The sequence below is a fragment of the Opisthorchis viverrini genome, assembly GCF_000715545.1.
Source record: "Opisthorchis viverrini unplaced genomic scaffold opera_v5_107, whole genome shotgun sequence".
Taxonomy (NCBI): Eukaryota; Metazoa; Platyhelminthes; class Trematoda; order Opisthorchiida; family Opisthorchiidae; genus Opisthorchis; species Opisthorchis viverrini.
Genome location: NW_008751763.1, coordinates 885,248 through 898,293, shown reverse-complemented (window position 1 = coordinate 898,293; position 13,046 = coordinate 885,248). Strand labels below are relative to the sequence as shown.

The 13,046-nt window shown below is 42.8% G+C and overlaps 1 protein-coding gene across 1 annotated transcript in view; it reads left to right on the top strand.

Moving 5' to 3' along the window:
• Positions 1–2,559: 2,559 nt before the first annotated feature.
• The window catches only part of T265_05591 (hypothetical protein), a gene marked incomplete at both ends in the record, with an annotated part of 27,149 nt that continues 16,662 nt past the window's right edge, over positions 2,560–13,046 (top strand). Inside the window, 2 exons of the mRNA XM_009170643.1 lie at positions 2,560–2,642; positions 5,754–5,874. Coding sequence (XP_009168907.1) covers positions 2,560–2,642; positions 5,754–5,874 — 204 coding nt within the window. The remainder of the gene's footprint in view (positions 2,643–5,753; positions 5,875–13,046) is intronic.

Below are 13,046 nucleotides of genomic sequence, written 5' to 3'. Positions count from 1 at the left end.
TGTCCCAGACCATTGGGGAGAGTCGGTGATAGTGCCCATTTTCAAAACAGGGGCTTGTAGTGGGTGTGGTAACCACGGCGTGATCACCTTGACCCCGGGTGTGACGAGACTGTTGGGACCACTTGTGTATCGTCGCCTCATGGCGACTTGTGAAACGTTGACTCGAGAGCAGCAAGCGGAAGAGGGTGCGTTGATCAAAGTTTCACATCCTATCAGGTGTAAAGACAAGGCCATAAGTACAAACAACTCACAACTTTGGTAATCCTGGATTTCCAAGGCACATTGTTACTCGTTTGACCGGTAGGTTCTCCGTGACGTGCTTGCACATCAAGAAATGCCTCGGAAATTCGTAGACAGCATAATTAATTTGTATTCTTAAACTTCCGGACGTGGGAGTATACGGAAAGCTCTCCAAAGGCTGCCGTACATAATTTGGTGCTCGTCAGTGGTGCCCACTATCTCAATTCTTATTAAATTTCGTGGTAATGAAACAAACCCTTGAAAGTCTTCGAAACCCCACTGTCCAAGTGGCAGCTGACGAAAGCCTTGTCGGTCTGGGATATGCAGGCGAAATCGTTCTTGTCTTCGTAGAAGAGGAAAAGTCGAAGATGTTTTTGGATGAAGTGACCAAGGTCATCCCATCGTTTGGTATTCACTTTGCACCCACAAAATGTAATGTACTGCTTCTCAACATACAGTCACTGAACACGCCACCCACAATCCAGGGAGAAGCACCCAAGACTGTGGAGCATTTTAAGTATCTTCGAAGTTGTATTAGCTCTGATTACACTGTGATAGATGAGGCACAAATCTGTAAGGCTCGGGTTGCGTTTGTTAATTTGAGACACTTATGGCACCAAAGCGGTATATCTCCGATTTTTCGCTGTACGGCCGTGAGACTTGGCCTGTTGAATCAGCGGAACCCAGACGTCTTCAGGTGTTCGATAGCCGTTGTCTCAGAACCACGGCTTGTATGGGTTGGTGTTGGCGATTCCGTAACAAAGCAACAAGAATATGAGTGTTCGGTTGTGACACGCAGACTTTCAGCACCAGAAGCTGTGCTTGGTGGACCTTGTATTGTGCATGCCGAGCCATCGTTTGCCGAAGAGAAAGCTGTTTCCGGCGTCCAGTCAATTACAAAGAGTTTAAAAGCTGTCGGTACGAGCCGCCTTTCAGGATAGAGACTGTAAGATCCCCACTGCGCTTGGTTCGAGAAACTGCAAGATATGACTGCTAACTGATGTGAGTAGCGTTCTTGTTGTCAGTTTCTCTCCACATTGCCTGAATGATTGTCTGGAGGTGTGGGCACCTTGAACTGATTGTAGTAAGCTAGTATTAAATCCCTAACCCGTCCGATTTTATTTTTTATTCAAAGTAACGCTTTCAAAAGAATCATTGCTGTATGATAGTTTGGGCATCAGCGTCGAACACATGTCGATGATGATGATGATGATGATTTTAGTTATATGGTTCTCGCCCTTTTTAATACAAATAAGCAAGATATCGATCAGGTGGTTGAAAAGCTTAGTTTTTAGCTTTGAATTCCACATATCATCATTTGACATTCTGGAAAGGAACTTCGAAATGTTCCATTTTGTACTTCATGCCACGTTCCGAGCATTAGGAAGGTATAGTGCAAATGTCCCAAGTTCAGTAATCATGAAGAAGCAACCGAGCAACACATGAAATTTTTTGTGGCCGTAGTGTGTTTGACAAAGTGTTTCGGACAAAATGGACAAATCGGTCATTATGGAAAATGTTTTGGTTGCTTCCCCAAGAGCGAACGTATCATTGCTAGTGACGGGTCATGTGCGTTCGTGTAATTCCGGTAGGTGAATAATCTATTCGGTTCTACTGAATTAATAACAAATATTGCAAGGAAGTGCAAACGTGCTTGAATGAGTTGTCTTGGGGCTATTTCAGTCGATTTGTTTGGGAACAGACAATTTTCAATCACTGGCACAAACCGTCTGGGGAAGCATGATTAATGAAGCCTACTAAAAAGGCTTGTGTGACTCCGAAACGGGTTACCTTGAGCTGTTGTGGCGCAATACGACTCATCAAGACACGACAAATAGTGCATTTTTAAGGAAAAAACAACTTTTATCTCTGTTCGCAAAATACACGGGCTGAAATTGTTTCGTACAACAACGCGGAGTGAAGGGAATAATTTACATAAAATGTATACAATATTGTGTATTTTATTGTATATTGTATACAGTATATTGTGTATGACTGTATGAGCTGCTTTCTGAAACTTTGCTTCCGTTTGACCAACTTCCTCTTTCGTTTTTCATCAAATTCACTTGGGCACACAAAACGACGTGAAAGCTGAGTCATCACTTAGAGCTCGAAACGACTCAGATCAGGTGCCTTTATCTGCATCACGAATTCAGTGAGGAGAAAGTAATCCTATATGCCACTGTTCGAATCAGTAAACAAACCCCTTATTGGAATGAACAAAATCCTTGGATGATTCCACTTGTCATTAGTTCAAATCTTCGGAATGGAGGGAAAAGAATGCTGAATGTCCAATGGCGCCGTAAGAGCAAGTATTTAATGCCGGCAGCATTTGCCAATACTGTGGAAACTCAGGTAGATCGTGTTGCTTGTGTCCGCAAGTATAACATGCCTAAAAGAAAGTGTGTTAATAAAAAATGGTCAAAAACACTATCAACTTTGTATAGACATAGTGTACTACTCATGAGTGTAATCATAAGGTTGCTGCACAACCGGTTTCGCTGTTCATAAAGCTCATCAAGTAGGCGCGGTCCCCAAGTCTCCGTCAACCTTATGTTCTACGGGGACCCAAATTAGACAGATTTCGAAAAATACACTCATTTGCATATCAATTTGGATTTGACGGCAGACTCATGTGGAACCCAGGTGAATCTTCCTTTTAGGAACATGATAAATGAGTGATTCAGCTGGGCTCCAGGTGTTTCCCGTCAAAACCAAATTGATATGCAAATGAGTGTATTTGACGACGACTGTCAACTTTGCTCATTCTTTTTCGTCTATGTTGGCTATCCGTCGGGAATGAAATAAGACGCCAGGCCATATTTATCACTCAAAGCCATTAGGAGATGGATGTCTGACAGCTTCGAGGAACGAGACTAGACCGTAACATTCAACTGTATGCGCAATGTGCTTAGTATACTTTGAACGGGAGAGACTGTAACTGGTCAGGCAAAGAATGAACGCCCCTCTCACCGCCTGACTCTAATTTGGTGTTCTGCCCGCTCTTTTTAACATTCAGATCAAGGTTCAACTGACCTGATCGATAACCAGTGAACCATGCTCTTCTATGAGCTATTGATGTTACTGCTCCAAAACGCTCTTTCAAAATGCAAGGATCCGGACAGGGAGAACGTTCGGCGGTTCGGCGGTCAGGTTTAAGGAATGTCAGACAAGTCCACTTGAATTTATCTTAAGTTAATATTGATAGACTGGTTGTGTTTCTACCGCTAGGCTGTAGACCATTCTATTCACAAGCGCAGAGCAGGTTCTTGTCTAAGACAAGGACTGACTTGTTGGCCCAAAGAAACTGTACCACAATCTTGAGCTTTTTGTGTAGAATCTCGAATTGATGGACTGTCAAATGAGTTACGCTCATGTATATTGCCAGCCATATCCTTCAGGTGAACAGAGATAAATTACATCAATTTATTGCTGGACAACTGGTCAGTGAACATTCGTACCATGTAATGCTACTGTGAGTGCTCCCAAATTCTTCCGAGTTACTCTCCTAGAGGACGATCAGTGCTAATTTCTGTCCATATACCAAGTATCGTTTTATTTCTCTTTCAGCTTCGTGATGCGAAGAACTTATCCCGTAAAAAGGATCGATCTCACAGACAATCAGTTTTTGAGTGTTTTCAGCCTTCGTCATTCCAAAATTATCGTTCGTGATTGTTTGCCTACTACCGAAACACAGTGCTGCTGTAACGCTGCCTTTTTATAGTGATCTGGGAGAAGGGAAACGGTTAGGTGACACGGATTTCGGTGTTTCACATTCTGACCAGTGTAGTTTTTACAGAAAGAGGGAGACACGACAAACGGAATAAGACGGGTCAGTATAGCCCTTGCTATGATCATAGCGATGAACCTTGGTTCTATCAAAATGCCAAATGCTAAATTCTTATAGGGAACGTGACGGAAGAAACCACGCGTAAGGAAGAATTATTTGGTTCAGGAAGCTCCTGCAGAAAGCGGGTCATTATATATATATATATCCAGGCACACCAAATTATTCTTTCTCCGTTTGCCACGAAAAATATCCGTTAAGTGGATCTCTTTCCGCTTTCTGAAGGCTTGCCGTAGCTGAGAGGGGACATCGTCAATTAAACACAAAAAAGTTGAGCCTGAACACCTTCATGACAGAAAATAGTAGAAAAACTTAAGTCGGAGTAGTTCGTATTCAAAAGGCGATTAAGTGTGGGAGAGAATCCCAGTAACCAACCTTGCTTTTCATGAATGCGTGGGAAGCAAACCATTTCTGAATTACGGCGCCTAATATGCTGGCTTTTTATTAGGCCACACTTGGGTGCGCGTGAGGCTTAATGTATGAGACAGCATGTAAATGTAACTAGGGATACAGGAAAATGGTATAATCTCTCCGAACCGTAGTCGTTTCGTTTTTTAATCTGCGACAAAAACATTTAAAAACAAAGGACGTGTTGGTAAAATTTGATGACACTGAGACGAAATGGTCTTTCTTCGGCCACTGCTTCGCTCCATACATTTGGGTGATGGTCCGACTCGGTGTGGTATATCTTGCAGCAAGAAACTGCCATGTGTCTCATTCTCACCGACTCTAAAAACGATGTTACCGGAGCACGAACTGTAGACTCGATCAAGCTTGTTTGCGTGGCTTGTGTAGCGAAGGAAAACTTCCGACTATTTTACAAATACAGATCTTTCCTTTGCTTCGTTACCTTACATCCATATTGTAGTAACATTTGCAGAAACCTTGGTTCCGAAGAGGCCGTAGTGTTTGGGTGAGTCTAAAAAGTCAGGAATACTATCAGGGGTTAAAGATCGCGTGTAGCAGTTTACGGTAATGGTTACATTGTTGTACGGCTTCTGTAGACAAATGATGTGGGGTACATTCAGGTTTTGATCGCCGATATATTAGAAACATTTCTGCTGTCGTATGCGTAGCGATGTAATTGGAAAACACGAGTTCTGTTCTGTAGAAGGTACTTTGACCGCAGAAAGCATGCAACACCAAGACGAAGACTGTCCATATGTTACGCGTGCCGGAAAATGGTCTGCTTAGACGAGTATTATTCTCCGTGGTTTCCTCGGAATGGAGTAAACCCGTAAGGGCTTGGCTAGCCGTACCATAATTAGGCTATTGCCTGCCTACTATGGCAGACTTCTCATTACGACGATGCGAATAAATATACAGGTTTTGAACAGGACAACTATTTGGAATGCATCTGTGTACTACTGATGAAGCATTCAAGTAGCCTATGGTCTGATGTCCAAGCTCTGCCCCCACACCTGATGGAAGGTAAAGGTTATTACGGAAACTATGCAGCCGCTTTGCAGTTTTAGTTCATTATCGTTTAGCACTCAACGGACGTCCACGGCAGTTCAGGAGGACCCTGGAGAATGTTCAGGTTTCAAAAATTCTGTGCAGATGAGATGTTCCCCTTTGTGTCCAATGGCTTGTAACCGCCTTGTTCGTGGTCTGGATACGAGCAGCCGGGACGACGCCATCTTGTATAACATCTTTCCCCTTTAAGTACCCATCCGCAAACCACCATCCAGGAGCTCCAAGAATTTTCTGGACATGAGAGAATTCTGTCCAATCTTCGAAGTTTCGTAATGGTCGCCGACTCAGTCTGTAAGCTCGCAGGCCGACTGGTAATCATTAGTAACTCTCTTTTTTCTGATCGATATAAGATTTTCGTGAAACCTGGGGACTGATCCGCTATCGATTAACGATCTACCATCAAACACCTGAGAACATCTGACTGATCTAGGTAATCGTCTTATGTAGAGTGATAAAATCATGGATATAGAAACTATTACTTGAGTTACCATACCGTGTTATAGATCTAATGGTGGTATGAAAATCGAAAGCATCAAATGTGAAAGTAATACGCTAATCGAACTATTTTGCGATTGATAAGGTCCATAACTTCGATCGATTATGCTTGGTAGAAATTAGCTAAGAAATTCGAATTGTACCTGACGAAGAGTATTGTTGCAGGAATTTTTCCCATTATACAAGTAGTCACGTCTGATGGTCGGATACATAATCAAGCGATGTTATTTTTAATTTGTTACGGCTTCTTGTAAAACTTGTGTCAGTAGTGATTCGGTTCACGATGACTGCTGTTTTTGTAAAGTTAAGGCTTAGTGAATCCAACTCAGTCAGCTCCAGTGAATTGAATCGAAAACATGTTTTGTCCGAAGGTCCTGATATGACAGAGTGGACAACATTTGTTCCTCTACCCCCGGTTCAACTCAGCCAGCATTCCTATCTGACTTGACGCAAAGTAGATCGCGCTGTTTCACAGGGTTTCATAAAATCTCCTTGTATAAGGAAAATTCTACCCATCGAATCGAAAATTACTTTATTTTCGTTAACGAGGTTAATGAGCGATTTTTCGGCGCAGAATGGTTAGTAGTTGCATTAACAGCAATCCAATATGACAAATCGAAATTCAGTACCCCTCCTATGAACCCAATATCTAACCATGCAGAACGTGTATACCAATCCTGTTCCACAGTGATCAGGAGAAATCGTCATGGACGAGTCGTTTCTGAGTGTTGGTCTCGTCCGAGAATGATGCTTTTAGAGGGATGAATTGTCTGAGGCCTCATTTTATTCCAACTAGTTTTACATTCCCAACCAACTACAAACAGCTAATATCACAATTTAATAAGGATTTTGGACGAACCACTCAAGTTACTTAAAGACCGCCCTTAATGCAAATGACCACTGTCTCCTCACGTATCCGATGACCTTGAAAATGCAACAAACGCCTGTCAGAATCGGGGACTTCGAACTTCGGGTAGCTGACTGGTTGCAGAAAATAGCCGTGCAAACAATATCATCTGCATCACCATTTTACACATGAACTGAGCAAAACAGAAGGGAAGTTATTCACATTTGGGATGTGTGCCTTGTCGGGGAGTCGCCGCTGTTGGCAAATGTTAACACAAAAAAGTTATTTTCCTCATCCGTCCTGTTTGGTCCATTTAATGTTCTACACTTCTTTTCGAAGTTAGACTTAGCTCCCATTAGTTTCGTACTACTTGAACGGGCTTGCCTGCTGTTGCGCTCATGTTAAAATGCCTATCCAGAGTGACAAGTTTATTCGGGCGGGGGTCTTTTGTTTTGTCTGACCAGGTTTGAAATGTAGAACTATTTTTTGTTGAATTAGGTCTGATGATTGCTCCTGTGGCCCGGGGTCTGCACAGTCTCGATTGTGAACACGTGTTGTGGAACTACACAAATCGCTCCTTTTCATTTCATTCACAAACAGTTTCGTATTGTGTGTGAGAAAACTCAGAACCATCCTACCTATTTGCGCATCTCTGTTTGCTATCCATGAAGCGAGTCCAAAATAAGGCAACAACACAAGTTCCGGATACATACCAAAGCAAAACTTGTGAGCAACTGCTTAAAAACCTCATTAGAATCATACAGAGGTCCGATTCAAGGCCAAAACTCCCGCAGGTGATCCGCCCAGTAAGTAAAGCGGCCATACGGTGTCGAACATGATCTCTTGTTAACTAACCAGGAGACCTGGACTATGGTGCTCAAGTATACTCGAATAAACTGGAGGCATATTTAAGGGAATAGCAGCTTGTGAGACATCAAATATATGTACACGACTATCTAACTTTAAACCACATACTGACAGGCGCTGTCCATCCGGTTTTCATACAAGAACCCTGTACTCAACTAAAAACCACTTGAAGTTAGGGACAGCAAAGTTACTTCCACAAGACTTATCGTTTATAAATCAGTCCAATGTTGTGCATATTCTTTACCACACAATGTGACAGGCCTACTTTCTTGTCTCTGACTATTACGTAATAATTCGTCTCGTATTCGAAAAAGCTCACACCAATACAGCTTCCATGCCAGGACATTACGTAAAAGGTATTCAGGGTACGGTTTTAGTCGTTTGTGGCTACCTAAAACACCCCATAGTTATCGGGCTTTCATGTTTTTCGCGGTACTCTGTTCATGCTGTAGCACTGCTATCACTTGACGCTATAACCATGAGGGGACCACTTATTCAGCCACTCCGATGGTATTACGGGCATGTCTCGTAGAGAACTTTTTATTACGCCCCAAGACATACTTAACACTAGGAGTAGGACTAGCCCCACGTCCATCCCAGGTGAAGCAAGAAGTGCTTACCGAAGAAAATACTATGGTCCAAGTTATCAACAGTAAAGAATATATTTTAGAACACTGGATTTCATTGATCCAGCGCACCCATACGCATGGAAGACATTCTTCTTGAGGCGTTAGAATTCATTTGATTTTACTCTGTCCCAATGCGTAACACTGTAGGATAGCGAAGCATCATTTCTGAACACTGATTTTATGCTTCCGATGACGATGATGAATGCAAAATATACATAAATAAGAGGCTACTAACGAAGTTAAACGACCTTGCAAATGGTTGTGAACTGCCCCATTAAAAACCGTAATTCAAGGGAAGGTTACAAGCACATAACAATTGAAATATCAAGTGAATAAGAAACACGGTTCAAGTAGAACATAAGGGTGACGGAAAATCGGGGACTGCGTCGATCTGGTGAACCCCCAGAAGGGCGAAACCGGTCATGGACTGTCGAAGGGTTTTCAGCAATCTTGTAAGTAGTTTCCTCTATGAAAAAGAAACGCGGTACTTTTCCCAGTCAGTAAATTTTATGTTTGTTGGTATTATGTGGCACGTCCAGTGTGTACTTTGGACAACAAAAAATACGATTTTGACTAGGTAATGTTCTTGAGAACGAAATAACTGGGTCAACTGTATTTTAAACGCATTGTATAAGGAATTTTACACAAAACCAATGACATCTGGAGTCCACATATGGCTGGCCTGGGTTTGACGGTAAAGAACGACCTTGCCCACCAGTCCATTTTGAGATCGTGACGTAAATGTCCATTGTCTTCGTGTTTTCGTGCTTAGCTCCATCAGTTTTATTGCCAGTCCATGGGAGACGTAGCATCTTCCGGCAGATATTGCGATTATGATAGCTTCAATAGTGAGAAACGGTATCACAGGTATCTAGAAATGCGTCAGTTTTGTTCATTCACTTGACGGCGTCGGTCAAGTTTTTTCGTCATTTAACAAAGCTGTGAAGTGTACTCTCATCCGCCGACTGATCGTCCGACATATCCCGCTGCGCAACAACATCAGCGTGGACAAACTGAAATGCTCAGGAGGTGGATAGCGACTTTATACTTCAGGTTTAAAGAAATCATATATCATGTTGTGTACCAGCTTATGGAACAAGGGTGGTATGTGGTGGCGTGGAAAGTGGTCTCTGTGGGTCTCTAAAGCGAGTAAATCAGTTCGCGTTCCCTCGGAAGGTACATTAAACGAAACCGTATTTCGGATGTATTTCTCCTGTGCACGATTTAGACAGACTGGTTGCTGACGAATGAGCCTCGAAAAATGTCTTTCAGGAATTTCGTTCCGAATTAATAACTCCGTTCAATTTGTCTTCGCAATGAATATTCCTTGTTGCCTATGCAAGATATTCTCCCTGATCTAGAGCCACGAGACTAGTGAAACGGATGTACCGCAAAACTGGAGAAGTTACATCCAGAAATGGAAATTAGATGATAGATTCCGTCTAATAATCGGACTTGGTAGATGGTTAGATGAGCCTACTTAAATTGATGTATAGACGTCTAGTCAACTTCAAACTGTTCGAATGAGTAAAAATATCACTAACAGCTGTTCCTTTACCAGGCCTCAAGTGAGCCTGAATGAAAGTGGAAATTTAGTGAGCAAGTGGGCGATAAGCAAGAATGTATCTGGAAACATCTGAAATGGAGCGCGGTGGCACGTGATCTTCATCTCAAGAAAGTTTAAAACGCAATATTCCATATATTTAACATCAAGGTCTTTATCAGTTGTTCTAGTGCAAAACTGGCACTTGTCTACAAGGCCTACTTTAATGATGGATTTCCAGGACGGATCCAACACAGCCAACTGCGTAACCACATTTTGTGAGCCTGTGTCACAAACCACGTGACAACTACAGACCATATAACCGCTTACTCTACAACAAGCTATGCTTTGAGCGGCTTGTATAAACTTTCGGTGATTTTACTGTTGCACAACGTCTCGCTTTCAGTGCTGAACAGATTACTCGGCTGTTCGAGCTTCGGTGCGGACGAAGAAATGGACAGTGAGATCTATCTGATTCTCTGTAGGCGAGAACCGGTTGCAATAGGGGGTTGGTCCTGTGGGCGTTCTCCCGTAAAGGGAAGCCTTTATGTTTCTCTGAGAACGAGAGTACGTATTCGTTGGTTGCGGTATCTTTCTGAGACAGTGTCTGGCCAACTGAATTTCCTTACACTGGTGGTGCGAAAGGATCCTCACATTACTTATTCTGAGTGGGCGAGCTACGTTCTTACATACACTCTTCGCTACTTCCCAGCGAACAGTAGTGTGTTAAATTGGGCACTTCAACTAGACAAGTGAGGGAGCCACCATTGTTCCATACCGATCAGATATAAACCATCATACAGATGTGTGGGTTCGAAACGTCTATCCAAAGATTTAACAGTAGGTATGTATAGAAATCGTTTTGTCTGTATCAAACCGGATGCGGTTTTCATGAATTGATACCACTGAAGTGAATTCGTGGGGGGCAACAAACAGAGCGTCATGCAGGATAAACACAGAAATTCAACACAATGCAATACAAACAGAGTAATTTCGAGATAGCAAACAAACGGATAGCCTGGTAGTAATGATATAGCAGATAGACAGCAGTTCGTCGCTAGCGATTCCCAGGACGACTGTGTGGATTATCTACCACGCACTTCATATATAGAAACTATCCATAACCCTGAGAACATCACAAACTAGAGATTCAGCTGGGTTCCAGGTGAGTCTCTCGAAAAAAACCTAATTAGTTTGCAAATGAGTGTGTATTCGCTAATTTCGTGCAATTTGGTTTCAAGTAGAACACAAGGTTGACGGAAACCCGGGAGTGCGCTTACCTGATGAGCCCCAACGAAACCGGTCGTGGGTTGTCGATGAATTTTCAGCAACCTTATGAGTAGTGCATTACAAAGATGCCCATAACCCTGTTGAATTATCCCAATTAGGTTGGCTGTTCTTCGTCGTCGTCCGGCTATTAGGGTGGCTTAGACTCATTTCACACCCAGCACTCAAAACTCGAAAGATTAACATCTCTTCTCTATACTGGCAGTTTTGTCACCCTTGGCTGACGAACTAGACTGACGACCCGCTGAACAATTTAGAGCGCCGGATATTTCTCTGTATGCAATAGCGATGTCGTCAGATGCGAAGCTTGTGCGCTTTGACAGTTCACCTTAGAAGCATCTGCCCTATCCAGTGAATTCAATTTAAATATCAGCCCTTCAAGCTGTCCAAAGTTCACGTCTTCATATCGGTTATCCTTTTCGTTCATCTGAGGAGCTCGTTTGGACTTTTCTGCAACTCTTCTGCTAGATATGACAATACGAGTGTTTTGCGTGGAGCGGGATTTACCACTTCGAGTGAGCCTATGGATCAATGCGACTACTGGAGAACAAGACCATCGGGCATAATTGCAGAGACATGTTGCAGCTACCAACCAGCCTAAGCGTGATATTATAAGAGTAAACACATGCGTCACTCTGAACAGAAACTTTCCGGTGTAATCCATCCATTTCTCTAAGTTTCAGCATAATGCCGCGCTTTACCGCATGCGGCTACCTAAGACAAATCATTTCGGTGATAGATAAACGGATGACATAGGTGTAGCCAAAGCATACATTCCTCTACCAGGAACTGACTTAGAACAGCCAACCGAAGATTCAAGACTGTTACAGCATGGGGTGCGCGACCTTTGGTCAGTTGTTTCTATCCAGCGCCAAAATTCCCCATGAGCTAAACTCAAAATGAGTTTTTCTAAAATAATTCTTTATTCGGTCTTTGTGTCACCGTTCAGATCTGGTGGTCGCGCAGACTGCTCCTCGACTATCCACATAGTGGTTGTCTGAGAACACGATCCGGTGACATGCGTTCTACGTGAAGTTACCTGTGCAGCTGAGTTACGCCGGCTCAGCTGTACACAATTACACAAATGAGGTCAGCTAGGCACACACAATTACACATACACAATTACACAAATGAGGTCAGCTAGGCACTGGAGTTACAAAGTTACCAGAAGTACAAATTTGGTGGTATACGTGCAATCAGTGGTGCTCCGTCGATGGCAGGGCATCCTGAGATAGTAACATGTACCTGGTGGCCTGTTCTGCCAGCTGTTTTGATTGTGGACAGCATTGATGTTCATGGTAGTAGACGAGATCCACAAACCTTCTGTTCCCCATAATTTATGTGATGACCGCAGTAGCTCTGACAGGTACGTGCGTTGCTGACGCGCCACTTCAATCAACAACAAGAAGGGCAATCAAAGAAAAAAAACAGATTACTAGCTTCTTAGTCATAAAAGCATGTGATCCAGACATACCACAAACCTGATCCAAACGGATCGTTCTACATACTTCCACGTGATATGGCCTCGGCGCATTGAGGTGAACACAGCTGTCAAAAAATTGTTGAGTAGGCACTTTCAACTTTGTGTCTAGAAGACGCTAAATCGATTGAGCCATTGTCATGCTCGATGAGCTCGTACCGTTTTGGTTAGGCGCACCCTCCAAATAAATTACCCATTTCTATCTCCCTTTTGATCTATCAAGTTTTGTATGGCAGTTAAATATTCCCGACAGGCTTCCATCTCATGATCTATCTATCTATCTATCTATCTATCTAACTACCTATCTATCTATCTATCTATCTATCTATCTATCT